The sequence below is a fragment of the Brienomyrus brachyistius genome, unplaced genomic scaffold (assembly GCF_023856365.1).
Source record: "Brienomyrus brachyistius isolate T26 unplaced genomic scaffold, BBRACH_0.4 scaffold33, whole genome shotgun sequence".
Taxonomy (NCBI): domain Eukaryota; kingdom Metazoa; phylum Chordata; class Actinopteri; order Osteoglossiformes; family Mormyridae; genus Brienomyrus; species Brienomyrus brachyistius.
The window spans coordinates 3,162,945-3,187,935 of record NW_026042308.1 but is presented as its reverse complement, the minus strand read 5'-3'; the positions used below and the strand labels follow the sequence as shown (position 1 = coordinate 3,187,935).

The 24,991-nt window shown below is 41.9% G+C and overlaps 1 protein-coding gene across 7 annotated transcripts in view; it reads left to right on the top strand.

Annotated features, from left to right (window-relative positions):
• The window catches only part of LOC125721413 (NACHT, LRR and PYD domains-containing protein 3-like), a 213,174-nt gene that overhangs the window by 167,582 nt on the left and 20,601 nt on the right, over positions 1-24,991 (top strand). For 2 of the 7 annotated variants that reach the window (XM_048997297.1, XM_048997295.1), the window contains exons 1-5: positions 15,937-16,014; positions 19,199-19,300; positions 20,068-20,181; positions 24,195-24,258; positions 24,442-24,670. The exons of the other annotated variants lie outside the window; for them this stretch is intronic. In XM_048997297.1, the coding sequence (XP_048853254.1) occupies positions 19,239-19,300; positions 20,068-20,181; positions 24,195-24,258; positions 24,442-24,670 (469 nt within the window). In that variant the 5' untranslated portion in view covers positions 15,937-16,014; positions 19,199-19,238. Of the gene's footprint in view, positions 1-15,936; positions 16,015-19,198; positions 19,301-20,067; positions 20,182-24,194; positions 24,259-24,441; positions 24,671-24,991 lie in introns of those variants that run through there. 7 annotated transcript variants of the gene reach the window in all.

Below are 24,991 nucleotides of genomic sequence, written 5' to 3'. Positions count from 1 at the left end.
ATCAGCCACTGAACACAGCATATTTATACATACAGCCCCGTGTCACACTGTAATCTCTGAATACATGGACTGCAGCAATCAGCCACTGAACACACAGCATATTTATACATACAGGCCCGTGTCACACTGTAATCTCTGAATAAATGGACTGCAGCAATCAGCCACTGAACACACAGCATATTTATACATACAGCCACGTGTCACACTGTAATCTCTGAATACATGGACTGCAGCAATCAGCCACTGAACACAGCATATTTATATATACAGCCTCGTGTCACACTGTAATCTCTGAATACATGGACTGCAGCAATCAGCCACTGAACACACAGCATATTTATACATACAGTCCCGTGTCACACTGTAATCTCTGAATACATGGACTGCAGCAATCAGCCACTGAACACACAGCATATTTATACATACAGCCACGTGTCACACTGTAATCACTGAATACATGGACTGCAGCAATCAGCCACTGAACACACAGCATATTTATACATACAGCCACGTGTCACACTGTAATCTCTGAACACATGGACTGCAGCAATCAGCCACTGAACACACAGCATATTTATACATACAGCCCCGTGTCACACTGTAATCTCTGAATACATGGACTGCAGCAATAAGCCACTGAACACACAGCATATTTATACATACAGCCACGTGTCACACTGTAATCTCTGAATACATGGACTGCAGCAATCAGCCACTGAACACAGCATATTTATATATACAGCCTCGTGTCACACTGTAATCTCTGAATACATGGACTGCAGCAATCAGCCACTGAACACACAGCATATTTATACATACAGTCCCGTGTCACACTGTAATCTCTGAATACATGGACTGCAGCAATCAGCCACTGAACACACAGCATATTTATACATACAGCCACGTGTCACACTGTAATCACTGAATACATGGACTGCAGCAATCAGCCACTGAACACACAGCATATTTATACATACAGCCACGTGTCACACTGTAATCTCTGAACACATGGACTGCAGCAATCAGCCACTGAACACACAGCATATTTATACATACAGCCCCGTGTCACACTGTAATCTCTGAACACATGGACTGCAGCAATCAGCCACTGAACACACAGCAGATTTATACATACAGCCCCGTGTCACACTGTAATCTCTGAATACATGGACTGCAGCAATCAGCCACTGAACACACAGCATATTTATACATACAGCCCCGTGTCACACTGTAATCTCTGAATACATGGACTGCAGCAATCAGCCACTGAACACAGCATATTTATACATACAGCCCCGTGTCACACTGTAATCTCTGAATACATGGACTGCAGCAATCAGCCACTGAACACAGCATATTTATACATACAGCCTCGTGTCACACTGTAATCTCTGAATACATGGACTGCAGCAATCAGCCACTGAACACACAGCATATTTATACATACAGTCCCGTGTCACACTGTAATCTCTGAATACATGGACTGCAGCAATCAGCCACTGAACACACAGCATATTTATACATATAGCCACGTGTCACACTGTAATCACTGAATACATGGACTGCAGCAATCAGCCACTGAACACAGCATATTTATACATACAGCCACGTGTCACACTGTAATCTCTGAACACATGGACTGCAGCAATCAACCACTGAACACACAGCATATTTATACATACAGCCCCGTGTCACACTGTAATCTCTGAATACATGGACTGCAGCAATCAGCCACTGAACACACAGCATATTTATACATACAGCCCCGTGTCACACTGTAATCTCTGAATACATGGACTGCAGCAATCAGCCACTGAACACACAGCATATTTATACATACAGCCCCGTGTCACACTGTAATCTCTGAATACATGGACTGCAGCAATCAGCCACTGAACACACAGCATATTTATACATACAGCCCCGTGTCACACTGTAATCTCTGAATACATGGACTGCAGCAATCAGCCACTGAACACACAGCATATTTATACATACAGCCCCGTGTCACACTGTAATCTCTGAATACATGGACTGCAGCAATCAGCCACTGAACACAGCATATTTATACATACAGCCACGTGTCACACTGTAATCTCTGAATACATGGACTGCAGCAATCAGCCACTGAACACACAGCATATTTATACATACAGCCCCGTGTCACACTGTAATCTCTGAATACATGGACTGCAGCAATCAGCCACTGAACACAGCATATTTATACATACAGCCCCGTGTCACACTGTAATCTCTGAATACATGGACTGCAGCAATCAGCCACTGAACACACAGCATATTTATACATACAGCCCCGTGTCACACTGTAATCTCTGAATACATGGACTGCAGCAATCAGCCACTGAACACAGCATATTTATACATACAGCCACGTGTCACACTGTAATCTCTGAATACATGGACTGCAGCAATCAGCCACTGAACACAGCATATTTATATATACAGCCACGTGTCACACTGTAATCTCTGAATACATGGACTGCAGCAATCAGCCACTGAACACACAGCATATTTATACATATAGCCACGTGTCACACTGTAATCACTGAATACATGGACTGCAGCAATCAGCCACTGAACACAGCATATTTATACATACAGCCACGTGTCACACTGTAATCTCTGAACACATGGACTGCAGCAATCAACCACTGAACACACAGCATATTTATACATACAGCCCCGTGTCACACTGTAATCTCTGAATACATGGACTGCAGCAATCAGCCACTGAACACACAGCATATTTATACATACAGCCCCGTGTCACACTGTAATCTCTGAATACATGGACTGCAGCAATCAGCCACTGAACACAGCATATTTATTCATACAGCCACGTGTCACACTGTAATCTCTGAATACATGGACTGCAGCAATCAGCCACTGAACACACAGCATATTTATACATACAGCCACGTGTCACACTGTAATCTCTGAATACATGGACTGCAGCAATCAGCCACTGAACACAGCATATTTATACATACAGCCACGTGTCACACTTTAATCTCTGAATACATGGACTGCAGCAATCAGCCACTGAACACAGCATATTTATATATACAGCCACGTGTCACACTGTAATCTCTGAATACATGGACTGCAGCAATCAGCCACTGAACACACAGCATATTTATACATACAGCCACGTGTCACACTGTAATCTCTGAATACATGGACTGCAGCAATCAGCCACTGAACACACAGCATATTTATACATACAGCCACGTGTCACACTGTAATCTCTGAACACATGGACTGCAGCAATCAGCCACTGAACACACAGCATATTTATACATACAGCCCCGTGTCACACTGTAATCTCTGAATACATGGACTGCAGCAATCAGCCACTGAACACAGCATATTTATACATACAGCCCCGTGTCACACTGTAATCTCTGAATACATGGACTGCAGCAATCAGCCACTGAACACACAGCATATTTATACATACAGGCCCGTGTCACACTGTAATCTCTGAATAAATGGACTGCAGCAATCAGCCACTGAACACACAGCATATTTATACATACAGCCACGTGTCACACTGTAATCTCTGAATACATGGACTGCAGCAATCAGCCACTGAACACAGCATATTTATATATACAGCCTCGTGTCACACTGTAATCTCTGAATACATGGACTGCAGCAATCAGCCACTGAACACACAGCATATTTATACATACAGTCCCGTGTCACACTGTAATCTCTGAATACATGGACTGCAGCAATCAGCCACTGAACACACAGCATATTTATACATACAGCCACGTGTCACACTGTAATCACTGAATACATGGACTGCAGCAATCAGCCACTGAACACACAGCATATTTATACATACAGCCACGTGTCACACTGTAATCTCTGAACACATGGACTGCAGCAATCAGCCACTGAACACACAGCATATTTATACATACAGCCCCGTGTCACACTGTAATCTCTGAATACATGGACTGCAGCAATAAGCCACTGAACACACAGCATATTTATACATACAGCCACGTGTCACACTGTAATCTCTGAATACATGGACTGCAGCAATCAGCCACTGAACACAGCATATTTATATATACAGCCTCGTGTCACACTGTAATCTCTGAATACATGGACTGCAGCAATCAGCCACTGAACACACAGCATATTTATACATACAGTCCCGTGTCACACTGTAATCTCTGAATACATGGACTGCAGCAATCAGCCACTGAACACACAGCATATTTATACATACAGCCACGTGTCACACTGTAATCACTGAATACATGGACTGCAGCAATCAGCCACTGAACACACAGCATATTTATACATACAGCCACGTGTCACACTGTAATCTCTGAACACATGGACTGCAGCAATCAGCCACTGAACACACAGCATATTTATACATACAGCCCCGTGTCACACTGTAATCTCTGAACACATGGACTGCAGCAATCAGCCACTGAACACACAGCAGATTTATACATACAGCCCCGTGTCACACTGTAATCTCTGAATACATGGACTGCAGCAATCAGCCACTGAACACACAGCATATTTATACATACAGCCACGTGTCACACTGTAATCTCTGAATACATGGACTGCAGCAATCAGCCACTGAACACACAGCATATTTATACATACAGCCACGTGTCACACTGTAATCTCTGAATACATGGACTGCAGCAATCAGCCACTGAACACAGCATATTTATACATACAGCCACGTGTCACACTTTAATCTCTGAATACATGGACTGCAGCAATCAGCCACTGAACACAGCATATTTATATATACAGCCACGTGTCACACTGTAATCTCTGAATACATGGACTGCAGCAATCAGCCACTGAACACACAGCATATTTATACATACAGCCACGTGTCACACTGTAATCTCTGAATACATGGACTGCAGCAATCAGCCACTGAACACACAGCATATTTATACATACAGCCACGTGTCACACTGTAATCTCTGAACACATGGACTGCAGCAATCAGCCACTGAACACACAGCATATTTATACATACAGCCCCGTGTCACACTGTAATCTCTGAATACATGGACTGCAGCAATCAGCCACTGAACACAGCATATTTATACATACAGCCCCGTGTCACACTGTAATCTCTGAATACATGGACTGCAGCAATCAGCCACTGAACACACAGCATATTTATACATACAGGCCCGTGTCACACTGTAATCTCTGAATAAATGGACTGCAGCAATCAGCCACTGAACACACAGCATATTTATACATACAGCCACGTGTCACACTGTAATCTCTGAATACATGGACTGCAGCAATCAGCCACTGAACACAGCATATTTATATATACAGCCTCGTGTCACACTGTAATCTCTGAATACATGGACTGCAGCAATCAGCCACTGAACACACAGCATATTTATACATACAGTCCCGTGTCACACTGTAATCTCTGAATACATGGACTGCAGCAATCAGCCACTGAACACACAGCATATTTATACATACAGCCACGTGTCACACTGTAATCACTGAATACATGGACTGCAGCAATCAGCCACTGAACACACAGCATATTTATACATACAGCCACGTGTCACACTGTAATCTCTGAACACATGGACTGCAGCAATCAGCCACTGAACACACAGCATATTTATACATACAGCCCCGTGTCACACTGTAATCTCTGAATACATGGACTGCAGCAATAAGCCACTGAACACACAGCATATTTATACATACAGCCACGTGTCACACTGTAATCTCTGAATACATGGACTGCAGCAATCAGCCACTGAACACAGCATATTTATATATACAGCCTCGTGTCACACTGTAATCTCTGAATACATGGACTGCAGCAATCAGCCACTGAACACACAGCATATTTATACATACAGTCCCGTGTCACACTGTAATCTCTGAATACATGGACTGCAGCAATCAGCCACTGAACACACAGCATATTTATACATACAGCCACGTGTCACACTGTAATCACTGAATACATGGACTGCAGCAATCAGCCACTGAACACACAGCATATTTATACATACAGCCACGTGTCACACTGTAATCTCTGAACACATGGACTGCAGCAATCAGCCACTGAACACACAGCATATTTATACATACAGCCCCGTGTCACACTGTAATCTCTGAACACATGGACTGCAGCAATCAGCCACTGAACACACAGCAGATTTATACATACAGCCCCGTGTCACACTGTAATCTCTGAATACATGGACTGCAGCAATCAGCCACTGAACACACAGCATATTTATACATACAGCCCCGTGTCACACTGTAATCTCTGAATACATGGACTGCAGCAATCAGCCACTGAACACACAGCATATTTATACATACAGCCCCGTGTCACACTGTAATCTCTGAATACATGGACTGCAGCAATCAGCCACTGAACACAGCATATTTATACATACAGCCCCGTGTCACACTGTAATCTCTGAATACATGGACTGCAGCAATCAGCCACTGAACACAGCATATTTATACATACAGCCTCGTGTCACACTGTAATCTCTGAATACATGGACTGCAGCAATCAGCCACTGAACACACAGCATATTTATACATACAGTCCCGTGTCACACTGTAATCTCTGAATACATGGACTGCAGCAATCAGCCACTGAACACACAGCATATTTATACATATAGCCACGTGTCACACTGTAATCACTGAATACATGGACTGCAGCAATCAGCCACTGAACACAGCATATTTATACATACAGCCACGTGTCACACTGTAATCTCTGAACACATGGACTGCAGCAATCAACCACTGAACACACAGCATATTTATACATACAGCCCCGTGTCACACTGTAATCTCTGAATACATGGACTGCAGCAATCAGCCACTGAACACACAGCATATTTATACATACAGCCCCGTGTCACACTGTAATCTCTGAATACATGGACTGCAGCAATCAGCCACTGAACACACAGCATATTTATACATACAGCCCCGTGTCACACTGTAATCTCTGAATACATGGACTGCAGCAATCAGCCACTGAACACAGCATATTTATACATACAGCCACGTGTCACACTGTAATCTCTGAATACATGGACTGCAGCAATCAGCCACTGAACACACAGCATATTTATACATACAGCCCCGTGTCACACTGTAATCTCTGAATACATGGACTGCAGCAATCAGCCACTGAACACAGCATATTTATACATACAGCCCCGTGTCACACTGTAATCTCTGAATACATGGACTGCAGCAATCAGCCACTGAACACACAGCATATTTATACATACAGCCCCGTGTCACACTGTAATCTCTGAATACATGGACTGCAGCAATCAGCCACTGAACACAGCATATTTATACATACAGCCACGTGTCACACTGTAATCTCTGAATACATGGACTGCAGCAATCAGCCACTGAACACAGCATATTTATATATACAGCCACGTGTCACACTGTAATCTCTGAATACATGGACTGCAGCAATCAGCCACTGAACACACAGCATATTTATACATATAGCCACGTGTCACACTGTAATCACTGAATACATGGACTGCAGCAATCAGCCACTGAACACAGCATATTTATACATACAGCCACGTGTCACACTGTAATCTCTGAACACATGGACTGCAGCAATCAACCACTGAACACACAGCATATTTATACATACAGCCCCGTGTCACACTGTAATCTCTGAATACATGGACTGCAGCAATCAGCCACTGAACACACAGCATATTTATACATACAGCCCCGTGTCACACTGTAATCTCTGAATACATGGACTGCAGCAATCAGCCACTGAACACACAGCATATTTATACATACAGCCACGTGTCACACTGTAATCTCTGAATACATGGACTGCAGCAATCAGCCACTGAACACACAGCATATTTATACATACAGCCACGTGTCACACTGTAATCTCTGAATACATGGACTGCAGCAATCAGCCACTGAACACAGCATATTTATACATACAGACACGTGTCACACTGTAATCTCTGAACACATGGACTGCAGCAATCAGCCATTGAACACAGCATATTTATATATACAGCCACGTGTCACACTGTAATCTCTGAATACATGGACTGCAGCAATCAGCCACTGAACACAGCATATTTATACATAAAGCCTCGTGTCACACTGTAATCTCTGAATACATGGACTGCAGCAATCAGCCACTGAACACACAGCATATTTATACATACAGTCCCGTGTCACACTGTAATCTCTGAATACATGGACTGCAGCAATCAGCCACTGAACACACAGCATATTTATACATACAGCCACGTGTCACACTGTAATCTCTGAATACATGGACTGCAGCAATCAGCCACTGAACACACAGCATATTTATACATACAGCCACGTGTCACACTGTAATCTCTGAACACATGGACTGCAGCAATCAGCCACTGAACACACAGCATATTTATACATACAGCCACGTGTCACACTGTAATCTCTGAATACATGGACTGCAGCAATCAGCCACTGAACACAGCATATTTATACATACAGCCCCGTGTCACACTGTAATCTCTGAATACATGGACTGCAGCAATCAGCCACTGAACACACAGCATATTTATACATACAGCCACGTGTCACATAATGACGCTTCGGTCAGCGATGGACCACATGGTGTCATTAGATTATAATGGAGCTGAAAAATTCCTGTTTCTGGTGATGCTGGCCAGTCGTACAAATGAATACAATTATCTACAGTACATAATACTGTAATAAACATTTGCTTACCACTAGAGGGCGATATTGGAACCACCTTTAATTATACCCTGGTCTGGTCCGGTAGGTTAGAACACTGCACTCAGAAACAGGCAAACTAAAGCAATAACAAAACTTTATTATTCAGTCAGTTCATAAAACAAGGGGCTGACATTGGCTGCCTCACAGCACACAGAAAAAAACAGCAACTGTGAAATAAGTTAGGCTACGATCTCAAAGTGATAAATCATTCAAGCTCATCACAGCACGGCACCATTAAGAGAGTCTACACAGCAATAAACGTCGCAGTCTCAACCATGGAAATACACACGTGATATAAACAGACTTCTGAAATGCATACAAGGCCCTCGCAGCCGCCATAGCCTGCACTATAGCCCCCCGCCCACACACAACACATACAAACAACGCAGAAGGAATTAAAATCGGATTTCCCTGTCCGCGCAGTGAGACCCCGCCGTCTCGCTGCAGAGCAGGTCCCAAGGCTGTGTTGGTTGCAGCGCATACGTCCAGTGTAAGCGGCAGGCAGTTGGGGTAATTCCGTTGGTGTTTGTCTACTCTTTCCTGGCTACCTACAGAAGCTTTCCCCCCCACTACCTTCCTTCCAGTCAATGAGTGGTCCCCAGTTTCTTCCGCACCGCCGGTGCTAACCAACCGCTAACGCCACAAAACGCCCCACAGATTCTCTCAACCCAGCGGCCCCCAACCTGCTTCTCTCTCTGGCACGTTTTATTTCCGAAGGTGAGCCCCCCACCCCATTAAAACCTCAGTCTCATTATCAGTCTCTCCAGGTGAGTGAGGGCAGCAGTCTTTGTCAATTAACCACCCCCCCTTCCAAAAGAGAGTCTGTAATGGCACTCGATCACAGTCTTCATCACAATACTCTATAATGATAATAGACAGCTAAGTTACTGGTTCATGCATTGACTATGCCTTACTTTTTACTGGTATTTTACAGTGTACTCTTTCTACTAATGAAATAAAATTTTACTGTAGGCCAAGTGTGTAGTGGGCTGTACCATCTCGGTTTGTTTATGTACACTCTATAATGTTCACAAAACAACACAATCACCTAAGGATGCATTTCTCAGGAGGTATTCCTGTCGTTAAGGAACACATGACTATGTGACTATGTTCATATACAAGTCATTCATGCTATGGACGTGTGAATGGCTGACAGCTACACAGTCTGCTCCATCCACAGGGACAACAACATACTTAAATTAATGACCAGCTCTGCGCTGTTTTTCACTGGAACCTTAGTAGCAAAGTTTTGGGTCGGTAAGACACTCAGCAGTGGGACAGAGATACAAGGAGCCAGCAATGCGGGTCTCACCCACGTTCCTCAGCTTCTGGTATTTAGACCTCTTGCTGTAGCCCCTCCAGATAGTCTGTAGGACTGTGGCTGAGGTGGAACATCAGGAAGATGGTGGAGCATCAGAGGAGCAGCAGTGGCATCAAACTGCTTTGCCTCTTATCTCTGAGCTCACTAAACCCAGGTATCACCTCACCTAGGAGTCCATGCTTCCGCTCCTCTATCTTCCAGCCTTTCAAACATCATAATCACCACAGACTGACCTATATCACTCACACCATCTTTTTCATCCCCACATCTCTCACCTATGCTTTGCTTTCTTACTTCCGGGGCGTCTTCACTGGCAAACGAATGAATATCTTTGACCTGTAGAGACAGGATTTCACATTTCGGAGGGAGGGACATGTCTAAAGAATCACTGCACCACTGGAGATGATAGAAAAAGCTAATGCAGTGTTTCCTAACCCAGACCTCAGGGATCCCAGGCAGTACATAGTTTTTCTCCTTCCCAGCTCCCAGGGAGCAAAAATGTGGACTGTAATGCCACACTGGCTACAGTAAGAGGCTAATAAGTGCTAATGTCACAGAGGCTAAGGTAATCAGGTACATGGGAGACTAATGAGAGCAAAAGCTGCACAGGCTAATGTAAATGGGGACATGTGTTTGGGATGCACAAGTTAAATAATGAACAGTGTCAGATAACAATCCAGCCAGCAGGAATCTCCTGGACAAGGACAGAAAATAGACTTATGGTGATGATCCCGACAGTTCAACCAGCATTTCAGCATCACCTAGAGATCCCTCCAGCATGTGAAAATGACCATAATTTCAGGCGTGTCTAATGTGTGGTTCCTGGACTGGGGGATTCGCACTGTAAACCGGAAATACTGAGGTCAGTATTACTGGACATTCCACACTGTAAACTGGAGATATTGAGGTCAGTATTACTGGGTATTACACACTGTAACCTGGAAATACTGAGGTCAGTATTACTGGGTATCCCACACTGTAAACTGGAGATATTGAGGTCAGTATTACTGGGTATTCCACACTGTAAACTGGAAATACTGAGGTCAGTATTACTGGGTATTCCACACTGTAAACTGGAGATATTGAGGTCAGTATTACTGGGTATTCCACACTGTAAACTGGAAATACTGAGGTCAGTATTACTGGGTATTCCACACTGTAACCTGGAGATTCTGAGGTCAGTATTACTGGGTATTCCACACTGTAACCTGGAAATACTGAGGTCAGTATTACTGGGTATCCCACACTGTAAACTGGAGATATTGAGGTCAGTATTACTGGGTATCCCACATTGTAAACTGGAGATACTAAGGTCTGTCCTATTTGACAGTTCAAATACTAAATTGCTACTTTAATACAAAGTGTATTAAAGACAAGCGACCCACTGCACTCACACCATTTCATTCCCACTAAGCAGGTACAGATGTCAGCTTTTTATTTAATTTTATTTCATTGTGTTGTATTTCATTCATTCATTCATTCCAGAAAACAGGACATTATGCCCTGGTCCCAGTTTTATTTTAATATTGTTATGCTCACTGACAGTTTTTCTCAGTCGCTTTGGTACATTTCTTGAATCACCCTTAATATTTGTAAAACAGTAAGTGCATTTCTCATAACAATTCATACAAACAGCAGCACATGATAGACTGCTTACCTGCAAAAGCCAGTAACTTTCTCAAATTCCTTAGTAAAATAAAAAGTAAATATTCATGTCAATGAACTTGTCAGAGCCACCAGCATGACAAGTCCTTGTGTCATCATTCACAAACATGATGGTGAAAATGCTCAGCCATGTTTTCTATAGAACACTGCACTCGGTAAGTATTTTCCAGTGTAAACTATGGCTAAGGTTTTGATGGCAGTGACTGAAAACGCACCAGGCTGTGCTTTTTCAGTATGACATATATCACTTTCAACAGTACAAAGTTACACAAACTGTACATACATGTGAGTGTGTATCCTGTTGATTGATGAATTATTGGTGATGTGATGGATTGTGAAGTTATGGATACCGAAGGATGGTTTAAGCTGGCGGGGTGCTGTGGGTTTGATTGTTCTTTGATATATTCTTTTTTTATATATATATATATATACTCAAATTTTTATTTTTTTCCAAGCACACACATCACAATACTTGTTTTTGTACAATATGTAAATTCCCAATATTATTTAAAATATTTTTATTAAACACTGTATAATAGCATTTGTTAACTTAACAGGAAAAAATGAAAACACTTTCATACATGCTTTGACTATGGTTGACGTACTGTAAGGGACTTTTATGTCTTGGTTTTGCACTGTTTCTTTTCCTCCAGACAAACCGTATGGAGAAAACCCAGGAATCTTTCAGAAGCATTTACTTGAGCTGCAGGGCCGGGCTGAATGGCATGATTGATTTGTATTGCCGTTAGTTCCCATTCCGGATCAGAACCCTGTGTTCTCACCCGACTCTCCACGTCAATGGGCAGACACCTCTCTTGTTTCACCACACAGCTTTCTGAGTGTTGGCTTTCAGTATATGCATATCCTGAAAGTACTGACTTATTATCACTATAATGACAACGAAGAGTAAGTTACTCCACGTATATTTATCAGACAATTTAAACTGCCTTACTGTCTGCCTAAGTGAAACTCATTTTAAGCAATACATTTAAAATGAATGTCAGGTATTTAAAAGATGATGTAGAAGAGAGATGATTTTGAGAGCCAAGACACAAAAATATGAATTTCCTTGACAAAATCGCCCAGCCAGAACTCCTGAACTTTGACTCTGAGGTACAGAAATCATCAGTCTGCAAGAGGAGAATGAGCCGCTGAGACAAATGGTAAGAGACGCAGTTTGCAGAAATGGCAAAATATCATTCACAAAACAGTGCTACCAGCGTGTTATTGGTATATAATGCTCTTGAATTTTAACACCACAGTTCATACAATAGCAGTGATTCATCTGCTTTGTCCACCAGCTGTTTTCGCTGCTGGTGGAACCACGTCTGAAGAAGGATGTGGAGATTATGGTGCATCACAAACTACCTCCTTATGTGTAAATCATGGATCGACTGGGAGACACTGAGCTGTAAAGTCAAATTTTGAGAATGGGATTAACAAACGTTTAATGATGGAGTTCAAATTTACAGGTAAAACTGTAGACATTGTTTATTATAACAGTAATTACAGGTTCTGAGCTGGTAGATAACTTTAAATTGTCTTAACCCTATAATGCCACATGTATCATATTTGATGCCGATATTTCTAAGACCTCTACGTCAGTAATAGGATTACCCCTTTTCTCAAACCCCGTTGTATATAATACTATACCTGAATTCTGCCTCTAGTGGATGACCTATGTACTGCAGGTGGAAAACGTCTTTTTTTTAAGAATCAAAGACGGCTGCACGCAAGTTGTAGCCGGCGGGATTTTCACGGGATAAGAAGTCCTATTTTTGGAGCAGTTACAGTAAGCGCAATGTAGCGAAAATTAATTAATTTCAAAATGAGCCTTTATTAATGTGAGCTAATTCGTAATAACTTAATATATCATGAAATATTTTATAGAAAAACGTGGTGAAAATATGATACTACAGGTATGTAAATGTATTATATTTGTCAGTGCATCAGGTGTTGTTTTAGTCAATTTCTTGATTAAATCTGTACTGTTTATACACCAAACAACAATTAATATATTACTCGATTTAAGCTTGTTTATTTCCCAAACCGTTTATCCGTCAGGGAGTCCAGAGCCTAACCCGGAAGCAATGGGCATGAGGCAGGGAACAGCCCAGGATGGGGGGCCAGCCCATCGCACTCACACACCAGTCACTCACTCATGCACTTTGGGCAATTTAGCAAGTCCAATTAGCCTCAGCATGTTTTTGGACTGTGGAGAGAAATCAGAGGAAACCCCATGAGAACATGAGGAAGACATGCAAACTCCGCACATGTGTAACCCAGGCGGAGACTCGAACCCGGGTCCCAGAGAACCTAGACAACAGTGCTAACCACTGCACCACCATGCTGCCCAAATAGTCAATATATAGTTTGTAAATGTAACAATGTATTGTGTGTATTATTTTGATTTATACATTTAGATGGCAAAAACGTACAGTGTAGAAGATGTCTTGAATATACTAATTGATGGAAATTCAAGTGACCTGGAGCAGTTAGGGGAGGAAGATGATGACAGTAGTGAAGAAAGGAGTCCCAAGGGAGTGTCTAATGAAGAGGGATCAGATAGTAGTGATGAAGATATGAGAGATGAAAGTGTAGCAGAGTCTGACACCAGTACAGTCAAAACAAAGCAGGACAGAGCAGTCAGCAAAGGGCAAAGTGAAACAGAAAGAGTACAGGTGGAGAAAAGTACAATTTATACCTCCAAATGTTGAGTTTGATGGATATGTTGAGGACGTCTCTGTAGAAAGGTCAGAACGGACTCCGTGCATGTATTTCAGTCAGTTTATTACTGATTAAATGATTCAGGAGACTCTGCTGTGCCTCTTGATGTGAGAAAGGATGGCGTTGACCATTTACCAACATGGGAAACAAGACAGAGATGCAGGCACTGCCCTGGAAGTCACTTCTCATATGTCTACTGCGCAAAATGCAAAGTCAACCTTTGTCTAAACAAAGACATAAGTTACCTTTTGACCTTACATGAAAAGTAAACATGTAAAACATGGTTAAGTGTTTTCTAAAGGCACAGAAAATGTATCTTGTTGGTTGACAAAATATGATCAGTATATGGCCAGAAATTCCTGATGTATCAAATCCATCCATCCATCCATTTTTCAAACCGCTTATCCTACTGTTTAGCCTATCCTGGAAGCAATGGGCACGAGGCAGGGAACAACCCAGGATGGGGGGCCAGCCCATCGCAGGGCACACTCACACACCATTCACTCACACATGCAAACCTATGGGCACTTTAGGAACTCCAATTAGCCTCAGCATAATGTTTTTGGACTGTGAGGGGAAACCGGAGTACCTGGAGGAAACCCCACGATGACATGGGGAGAACATACAAACTCCGCACACATGTGACCCAGGCGGAGACTCGAACCCGGGTCCCAGAGGTGTGAGGCAACAGTGCTAACCACTGCACCACCATGCCGCCCCGCGCGACAATACAGATAAATTTAATACTATTAATTTTATTTTCATAAATATAAATACAATAAATCTAACCTGTTTTCCCTGTTCACAAATTAGACCTGATAAATTATATTAATCTAATCAAAAAGTTTAAAAATAAAAAAACAATCAGAACTGTATCCTGATTTTATGCTTATTTACTTGATGTATAGACATGGTGCTAAAATGTCCTGTCATATTTGGTATTGATATGGTATCTTTTACTTTGTAATAACTATCTGAATATCCTTTTTTTGTTCTTGTTTTATTTAATGTTCTGTCTGCAAAATATATTACCTGTTCTTGTTGAGCATTGGAAATAAAAAATTGTGATTCATGTGTTTAGTTTGATCTTAACTTTGCTGCACCAGTTAATATCTTTTGATGAAATTATAAGATTACACAGTTTTAAATGTCTTTGAGTCCCCCCCCCCCCCCCCCAATAGCTTTGATCCCCCCATTTATACATTTCTCAAATCGCCACTGTTAATGATTTAAAATTACTGCAGTGCCGCTTTTTACATGCACGATCATCCTGAATGTATGCTATAACCGAGTTACGGTTATTGTTACTAGTTATTAAGTCACATAGATAATATCCCCCCAAAACCCTACGATGTGCCGCTGAGTCCGTGTCCATTTTTTTGCATGAAACGGAGCTAATCATTTCCTGCTTTGCAAACGAAAGTGAAATTAAGTGTCGGGATTTTAAAGGCAGAGTCGCCATTTTGTGTTTCAAGGTAAGATTATATTAATAATAATAAAATTAATATGTTTAACACAGCCTACATATATAGCGGGATTTAAAATAAAACAGCAGATTTGTTAAATCCACGATTTTTCGGTCTGTAGAGAACAGAATACTTAGTGTTCCATCCATCCATTTTCCAAACCGCTTATCCTTCTGGATCGCGGGGGGAGTCTATCCCGGAAGCTACTTAATCCTTGGCTTCTTGTTACTCCAAATGTAATGAGAAATTTGAGTGTTTAATATAATTAAACATTAAATATACGGCCGCACAGCACAGTGTGTGTGTGTATGTATATCTATCTATCTATCTATCTATCTATCTATCTATCTATCTATCTATCTATCTATCTATCTGTGTGTGTGTGTGTGTGTGTGTGTGTGCGTGCGTGCGTGCGTGCGTGTGTGTGTGTGTGAATGTACGTATGTATAAGTGTGAGCTTTTTATTATCAGTCCCGAAAAGGGCGCAGCAGAGCCAGCGAGCAGGAGTGAATCACACATCGCGGACACCTACCGGGGTAAATACGGAGAGGGGGGGGGGAGTCACACATTTTACCGGAAAATAAACACACGGTGTGATTTTAGAGACACAAACTGTGTCCCGTGGATTTGAGTCACGCATGCGCTGCCGATCTGAGTCACCCGTGTCAAACTGTTAAAGTATCAAACTATTCAGGTAATTAAGGACTGTTAGGGCGTCTTCTGAAGCTAAACGACCCATAAAAATAGCGCTTTGTTCAATCAACTTGGGCACTGCTTTTTCCTTGTTTGAAAAGGGTGGCGTGTGGCTCAGTGGGCTAAGCTTGTGTTCCTGTGATCAGGAAGTGAGCAGTTCAAACCCAGCTTCAGCTTATCTCTGGGCTCTTGAGTAAGTTGAGGGAGGCAATTTCTGAGAAAATTTAAAGTCAATTAAATATTATCAGTAATAAGTACATAAAATTTTTGAGAAAACGGGGTCTAAATTTGATTTTTAAAAATTGTAATTTGGGGTCTACAGTGACTGTCTGTGAATCACAAAGTATCAGCTCTAGACATGAATTAAGATAATTTCCATAATGACACCTTTGTCAAATGGAGTGTGACAATAAGTGTTTTGTCTCCATTAATATATCATGCAATGTGCACAGCGGAGGTGTCCAGGTCCGGTCCTGCAGAGATACTGTCCAGTAGCTTTCTGTCCTTCTTGGCTGATTTTTTAAAACTTTTGTTTTACAAGCAGAATAAAGTACAAAAAAGAAGAGAAGAACCAAACCCACCCAGGTGTCGCCTTGAGGGAAAAAAAAACATTTAAACAATTAGTGTCTGCAGATCCTAAACAAGCAGAGGACCGAATTCTAGCGAAACTGTCCGACATGATTAAGATCATAACTCCTCTAATGGATGAAGAACTGATGGCTGATTTAGCCATATATCCTTGGTAGGCACTTTCAGAGAAGAACATAAAAGCAGAATCATTATTTTACAAGAAAAAACTAAATGTAAAGCAAGGACTTTGTGTTGCATCAAGAATCTCAGGTCTCATCCAGACCATTCAGTAAATAAACTTTGGAGACAAATTAAATTGTTTTCCAGGCATAGACTGAATTACGGCTGAGGCCTCCAGATCAAGTCATAGAGAGGTTTGTCTGTCCATGAAGAAATGAGAAATTTGAGTGTTCAAAGACTTAAAAAAAGGATGGAGCAAGATAACGGGGCAAACTTTGAAATAAAGTAAGCAAGGAAGAATGTTCATTTTAACCACATTAATTCTACCAAACAAAGAAGTAGGCAAGGCTGAACATTTCTTCATGTCCTCTGAGAGTCTCTTAGTCAAAGGGGAATAATTAATATGACACAAATTATCAAAATCTGAAGTAACAAAAACACCCAAGTACAGTATTTGAAAGCGGTATAAGATATATAGAATGTAAACTGTGTTATAACGTCTGGTGGTACGTTCAGAGGCAAAGCCAGAGATTTATCTTAATTAATATTATAACCTGACAGGGTGCTGAATGCAGCGATAGACTCGAATATAGCGGCAGCCTGCTCACTGACAGTATTAGAGACAGTAACCGTCTGTATGGACAACTGCCATAGAATCTGCATACAGAGATTTTATAATATTAATAACATATGATCCCAGGAGATAAGGGGCAGCCCTGCCGGCAGCCTGCTCACTGACAGTATTACAGACAGTAACCGTCTGTATTGACAACTGCCATAGAATCTGCATACAGAGATTTTATCATATTAATAACATATGATCCCAGGAGATAAGGGGCAGCCCTGCCGGCAGCCTGCTCACTGACAGTATTACAGACAGTAACCGTCTGTATGGACAACTGCCATAGAATCTGCATACAGAGATTTTATAATATTAATAACATATGATCCCAGGAGATAATGCCTGCTCACTGACAGCATTACAGACAGTAACCGTCTGTACTGACAAATACCATAGAATCTGCATACAGAGATTTTATAATATTAATAACATGTGATCCCAGGAGATAAGGGGCAGCCCTGCCGGCAGCCTGCTCACTGACAGTATTACAGACAGTAACCGTCTGTACTGACAACTGCCATAGAATCTGCATACAGAGATTTTATAATATTAATAACATATGATCCCAGGAGATAAGGGGCAGCCCTGCCGGCAGCCTGCTCACTGACAGTATTAGAGACAGTAACCGTCTGTATTGACAACTGCCATAGAATCTGCATACAGAGATTTTATAATATTAATAACATATGATCCCAGGAGATAAGGGGCAGCCCTGCCGGCAGCCTGCTCACTGACAGTATTACAGACAGTAACCGTCTGTATGGACAACTGCCATAGAATCTGCATACAGAGATTTTATAATATTAATAACATGTGATCCCAGGAGATAAGGGGCAGCCCTGCCGGCAGCCTGCTCACTGACAGTATTACAGACAGTAACCGTCTGTATGGACAACTGGATCTTGAGAGAGACAGGTCCTGGATGGAGGGCAGGGGGGCACCGATGATCTTTCTGCTGTCCCTACGGTCCGCTGCAGTCTCTTCCTGTCCTGTTTGGTGGCTGCTCCATACCAGACTGTGATGGAGGAGCAGAGTTACATGAGTCCAGTTCATCAGTTTGATGTAAAAATGCTGAATACTCGATATTGTGTATTTATCTATGTATCTACTTACCCTTCATGTTCACAGAGGCCCCAGCAGGAATCATCTGGTCTGGATCAGCATAGAAATGGATGGATCTGCTTCTGAAATGCGCCCCCCTGTGGGGTGTAACAGAAAGAGCCCTGAGAGGTAACAGTCTGAGTCACAGTGTAACCAGTAGCGCTTCTTAGCTCACGGTGGGGGAATGAGCCGGTGGCTGAAGGTGCCCCAAGATAGCGCCCCCTGGAGCCTCGGCTGGGTTATGGACCGGGCCAGTGGGGCCAGTGCCCTGGGGCCTCTGGACATTAGAGGCTGTGAATGGCAAGATTTATAGTGCAAACCATGAAATGCGCCCCCCTGTGGGGTGTAAGAGAAAGAGCGCTGAGAGGTAACAGTGTTACAGCCCACTAGCATGCATGTTTCTCTGGGTCTATAGTCAGGCCATAACGTAAAAGTAAACTGGGCTCCTAGCTGGGGCTGGTCAGTGGGCAGCACTTTAATATGTGTAGCTTAATAAAAAGACCTCGCCATCTTCTGTCTTCACCGTCTTCTTCCACAATCAGCCAGTTCTTTTATACTAGAGGCGAGCAATAGACCATCCCTCCTATACAAAATGGCCACATAACAAAACTAAACAAACAAACAAAAACGTATATAAACAGGTAAAAAGGAACATCAGCCAAGTGTAGTTGTGGAGGTTTTTAACGGTCATACTAAAAGTTTCATATAATATTTAAATTTTAGATGACATAATTTCCTTAAAAGCTGACTGTAAGTAAGTCTGTTTACATGAAGAGCTTCACAGCATATCAAAGTACATGAAGGCAGAGCAGAAGGCTAAACAGCAGTGTGATGCCGTCCCTATTGTATGAATTATATTTATACCATGAGGGTTTGTTTCCTCTCGCTGCCCACAGTGTCCTGATGAAGAGAGCAGACTCCCCTGTACCCAGCTGTGTTTCCATAAAGAGTGACTGGTCAATGGATCAACCAATCACCTTCAGAGAGGGAACTTTTCCTACAGATCAAAGGTAAATGGGCATTTAAACAAACACTGTTAATGACATTCAGACTCTCAGTCAAATGGCACAGAGACACATTCAACCTATGAGGAAATAACATATTTATAATAAATGCACCAATTTTTACCTTTAACAGATTCCATCACCTTGAGAATTTAAACAAAAGTTTTGTCTGTATTCTATATAAATAACATCTGAGGTAAATGGATGAGGATTACTGTAAAACCTGACTTTCTGCGAGCCGGAATTGGAAGTCATTTAATCGCAAAGTGGACTTTAAATTTCAGTCCTCAGCACAGAGCTGGAAAAAACTGGTTTGCCTGTTTCCCCCTGCATGTCCATTAAAGAATGACTCGACAATAGATTGTCGTCTTGTGAGACGGATGTTTCTTTTTTGATAACAAATAATTTCACTTTCCTGAATTCATTAGATCATACTCAGACGAAGGCTTCAGTTTAACATGTTTAATCGAACTGTGTGGCTTAAATAATAAACTACTATCATCAGACAAAAAAAGAGAAAGACTCTTGGTTTCTTTGCCAAAGGTGATGTTTAAATGCGTATATACTACGGGACAGTTGAATGCTTGAATCTGATTGGTGTGCAATTATTTTCAGGGAAACGCACGGCGAACGTAGTTCCAGGCAGCTCTCTTGACCGCATTACAGTTCCATATCACATCGCATAGTTAACTATAATAACGGAAATTAGCATACAGTACCTATACAGCACACAGGACTAACAAAAACAACAACATGACAGACGATTTTCCGAAAGTAAATTTTAATATTTACGGTGAATATGAAACTTTCAACAACTGGGCTGCAGCAGTATTAGTTAGCCTAGTGTACCAACTTAAAGGCTACACATGACATTTCTCACTAGCGAGGTAATAACAGCGCTGCATCTTAAAGCAGACTTACAGTTTAGAGACGGTGCTTCAGAACACTGTTGAGGGACACACAGAGGTAGCCTAATTCATACAAGCTCTCTCTCTCTCTCTCTCTCTCTCTCTCTCTGTTTCTCTTTCTCTGTGTCTCTGTCTCTCTCGCTCTCTTTCTAATAACTTCATTATTAACTGCATTAGTCTGCTATCAACGGCTCAAGCCTCCATTGCCAGCTTTAAAATGACGTTTTGGAACTAGCAAAAGAGTCGTTGGATGAGATGCGGAAGAAATTATCCTACTCACAATAGCGATTTAAGTAGAAAAACCGGACGAATCCCTTGAAATATATCATCTGATCGATGTCTTGAGGTGTGGCAACCGTAGTATAAGCGGAATAATTGACTCCGGACCGTTGAATTATTAGAAAAATAATGCACACCCGAGGTGTAACGGCCACTCCGCTTCGCGTCGTGGCCGCATTACCACCTCGGGTGTGCATTATTTTCTAATAATTCAACGGCCCGTCGTCAATTATTCCTTACTTAAAATGACACTGCAGTGGTTCTCATCCCCTGAGTATAAAATAAAATGATTTGTTGGTTTGTGGGATCTGCAGGCATTGTGGTGTCTAACGGCAGCAGGCAGGAAAGATCCCCAGTAGCTTCTTAGCTCACGGTGGGGGAATGAGCCGGTGGCTGAAGGTGCTCCAAGATAGCGCCCCCTGGAGCCTTGGTTGGGTTATGGACCAGGTCAGTGGGGCCAGTGCCCTGGGGCCTCAGGACATTAGTGGCTGTGAGTGGCAGCATTTATAGTGCAAGCCATGAAATGCACCCCCCTGTGGGGTGTAAGAGAAAGAGCCCTGAGAGGTAACAGTGTTACAGCCCACTAGCATGCATGTCTCTCTGGGTCTATAGTCAGGCCATAACATAAAAGTAAACTGGGCTCCTAGCTAGGGCTGGTCAGTGGGCAGCACTTTAATATGTGTAGCTTAATAAAAAGACTTCGCCATCTTCTGTCTTCACCGTCTTCTTCCACAATCAGCCAGTTCTTTTATACTAGAGGCGAGCAACAGAACATCCCTCCTGTCCAAGGCTCATACAAGATAGACTTGCATAGTCTCACTTAATACGCACACCCGAGATATTTAAGAAGACCAAATGAATGGATGAACGATATTGACCAAATGAGTCGGAAAGCGTGTAAAACAAGAGCAGTGTTTACTGGGTACAAAGGGCTGCATAGAAAACTGTCCTTCCTGCCTGCTGTGTCTCTGTGTGCTGGAGCCTGATGTCACTGGTTCTCTTCTGCTGTCATGAGAAAATCAGGAAGCCGCCCCAGTGAATAAAGCTTAACATGGCAGATACATCTTTCCAAACTACAACCCCAATTCCAAAAATTTTGGGACGTTCTGCAAATTGCAAATAAAATCAGAATGCAGTGATATGGAAATCTGATAAACCTATATTTTATTCATAACAGAACACAGAAAACATATCAAATGTTCAAACTGAGAAAATGCATCATTGTAAGCAAAAATTTGAATGTCGCAGCAGCAACACATCTCAAAAAAGTTGGGACAAGGCCATGTTTACCACTGTGCGGCATCTCCTCTTCTTTTAACAACAGTCTGTAAATGTCTGGGGACTGAGGAGATCATTTGTTTGAGTTTTGGAGAGGAATGTTGTCCCATTCTTGTCTGATACAGGATTCTAGTTGCTCAACTGTCCTAGATCTTCTGTGTCATATTTTTAGTTTTATGATGCACCAAATATTCTCAATGCCTGAAAGATCTGGACCGCTGGCAGGCCAGTTCAGTACCCGGACCCTTCTTCTACGAATCCATCATGTTGTAATTGATGCAGTGTGTGGTTTGGCATTGTCATGTGGGAAAATGCAAGGTCTTCACTGAAAGAGACGTCGTCTGGATGGGAGCATCTGTTGCTCTAGAACCTGGATATACCTTTCAGCATTGATGGTGCCTTTCCAGATATGCAGGCTGCCCCTGCCATATGTACTAATGCACCCCCACACCATCAGAGATGCTGGCTGCCCCTGCCATATGTACTAATGCACCCCCACACCATCAGAGATGCTGGCTTTTGAACTGAGTGCTGATAACACGCTGGGTGGTCCTTCTCCTCTTTAGTCCGGATGACATGGTGTCCCTGGTTTCCAAAAAGAATCTCAAATTTAGATTCGACTGACCACAGAACAGTTTTCCACTCAGCTGCAGTCCATTTTAAATGAGCTTTGGCCCAGAGACGACGTCGGTGATTCTGGATCATCTTCATATACGGCTTCTTCTTTGGATGATAGAGTTTTAACTGGCATCTGTGCATGGCAGCGCGAATTGTGTTCACTGACAATGTTTGTGGGAAATATTCCTGAGCCTATTTAGTGATTCCATTACAGAATTATGCCTGTTTGTGATGCAGTGCTGCCTAAGGGCCAAAATATCACAAGCATCTAGTCTGGTTTTTCACAGAGATTTCTCCAGATTCTCAGAATCTTTTGATTACATTATGTGCTATAGATGATGAAATATTCAACCTCTTTGCAGTTTTATACTGAGAAACTTCTTTCTGAAATTGCTCCACTATTTGTCAGTGCAGTATTAGGGGGATTGTGACCCTCTGCCCATCTTTACTTCAGAGAGACACTGCAGCTCTAAGATGCTCTTTTTATACCCAGTCATGTTACTCACCTGTTGCCAATTGACATAATTATTTCCAAATTGTTCCTCCAGTTGGGTCCATCCTGTTGGGTTTTTGTACCACTAACTTTTCCAGCCTCCTATTGCCCCTGTCCCAACTTTTTTGAGACATGTTGCTATCATGAAATTCAAAATCAGCCAATATTTTTCATGAAATAGCAAAATCTCTCAGTTTAAACATCTGATATGTTTTCTATACTTTGTTATGAATATAATACAGGTTAATGAGATTTCTATATCATTGCATTCTGTTTTTATTTACAATTTGCACAATGTCCCAACATTTTGGAATTGGTGTTGTAATATACCATAATGTTATTCTTTATCTGCAGTAACAGCAATTTTAATGGGGAACTTTTCAGTCTTTCTGTTACATTTGTGTAGATGAATTGAGGTCTTTATGTTTCTGCCTAATTCACAGAGACCAAATGGAAGATTGCAGTTCAGATCTACATGATAAATCGGGTTTATCATCCATATTGAAGGTTTGTATTTATTGCTGATATATATTTTCTTGGCTGTTATGTGAATTAGCTTATATTTTATACAGCTGCATAATAATAAATTCATCATCTTAAAGAAAATTAGTTTTAATCTATGATTCACAAGTGAAACTCTGAAAAGGTTTGGTGTAAGTAGCAATAATTAACTCTGACTGTTTATTCTAGTCACTAGAGGAAAAAGCCATGAAGTTCCTAAAGGACGAGCTGAAGACGTTTGTGAGGTACCTAGATCAGAATTACCCAGAATGCTCTGAGCCTCAGCTGGAGGAGGAGAATGACCTGGACTGTGATGGTCAGATACAGAAGACCAGTGTTAGAGAGGTAGCTCTGAAGATTACACTGTACATCCTGAGGACCATGAAGCAAAATGATCTTGCTGATATGCTGGAGAAGAGTAAGAGCTTTATAACATTATGTACATGTACAATATTGTGTAAACGTCTTAGGCAGCCAAAGAAAAGGATGTTTAAATGGTCTTCATGTTGGTGTAGAACTACTATAATATGCATGTCAAACTGTGTTTGCCATTTCAGAACCTCTCTCAAAATCACCCTAATATTTGCATAAATTGTGCAGTATATCTACATATTTTTTTACTTGACCACTAACACGCCTCATGTGCCTGATCAATATCTCATTGAGCTTTTAAACTAATTTAATTAATTGATGAAGTGAGCTGGTGGTGAAATTTAACAAATACATGGACTGGCTGTGG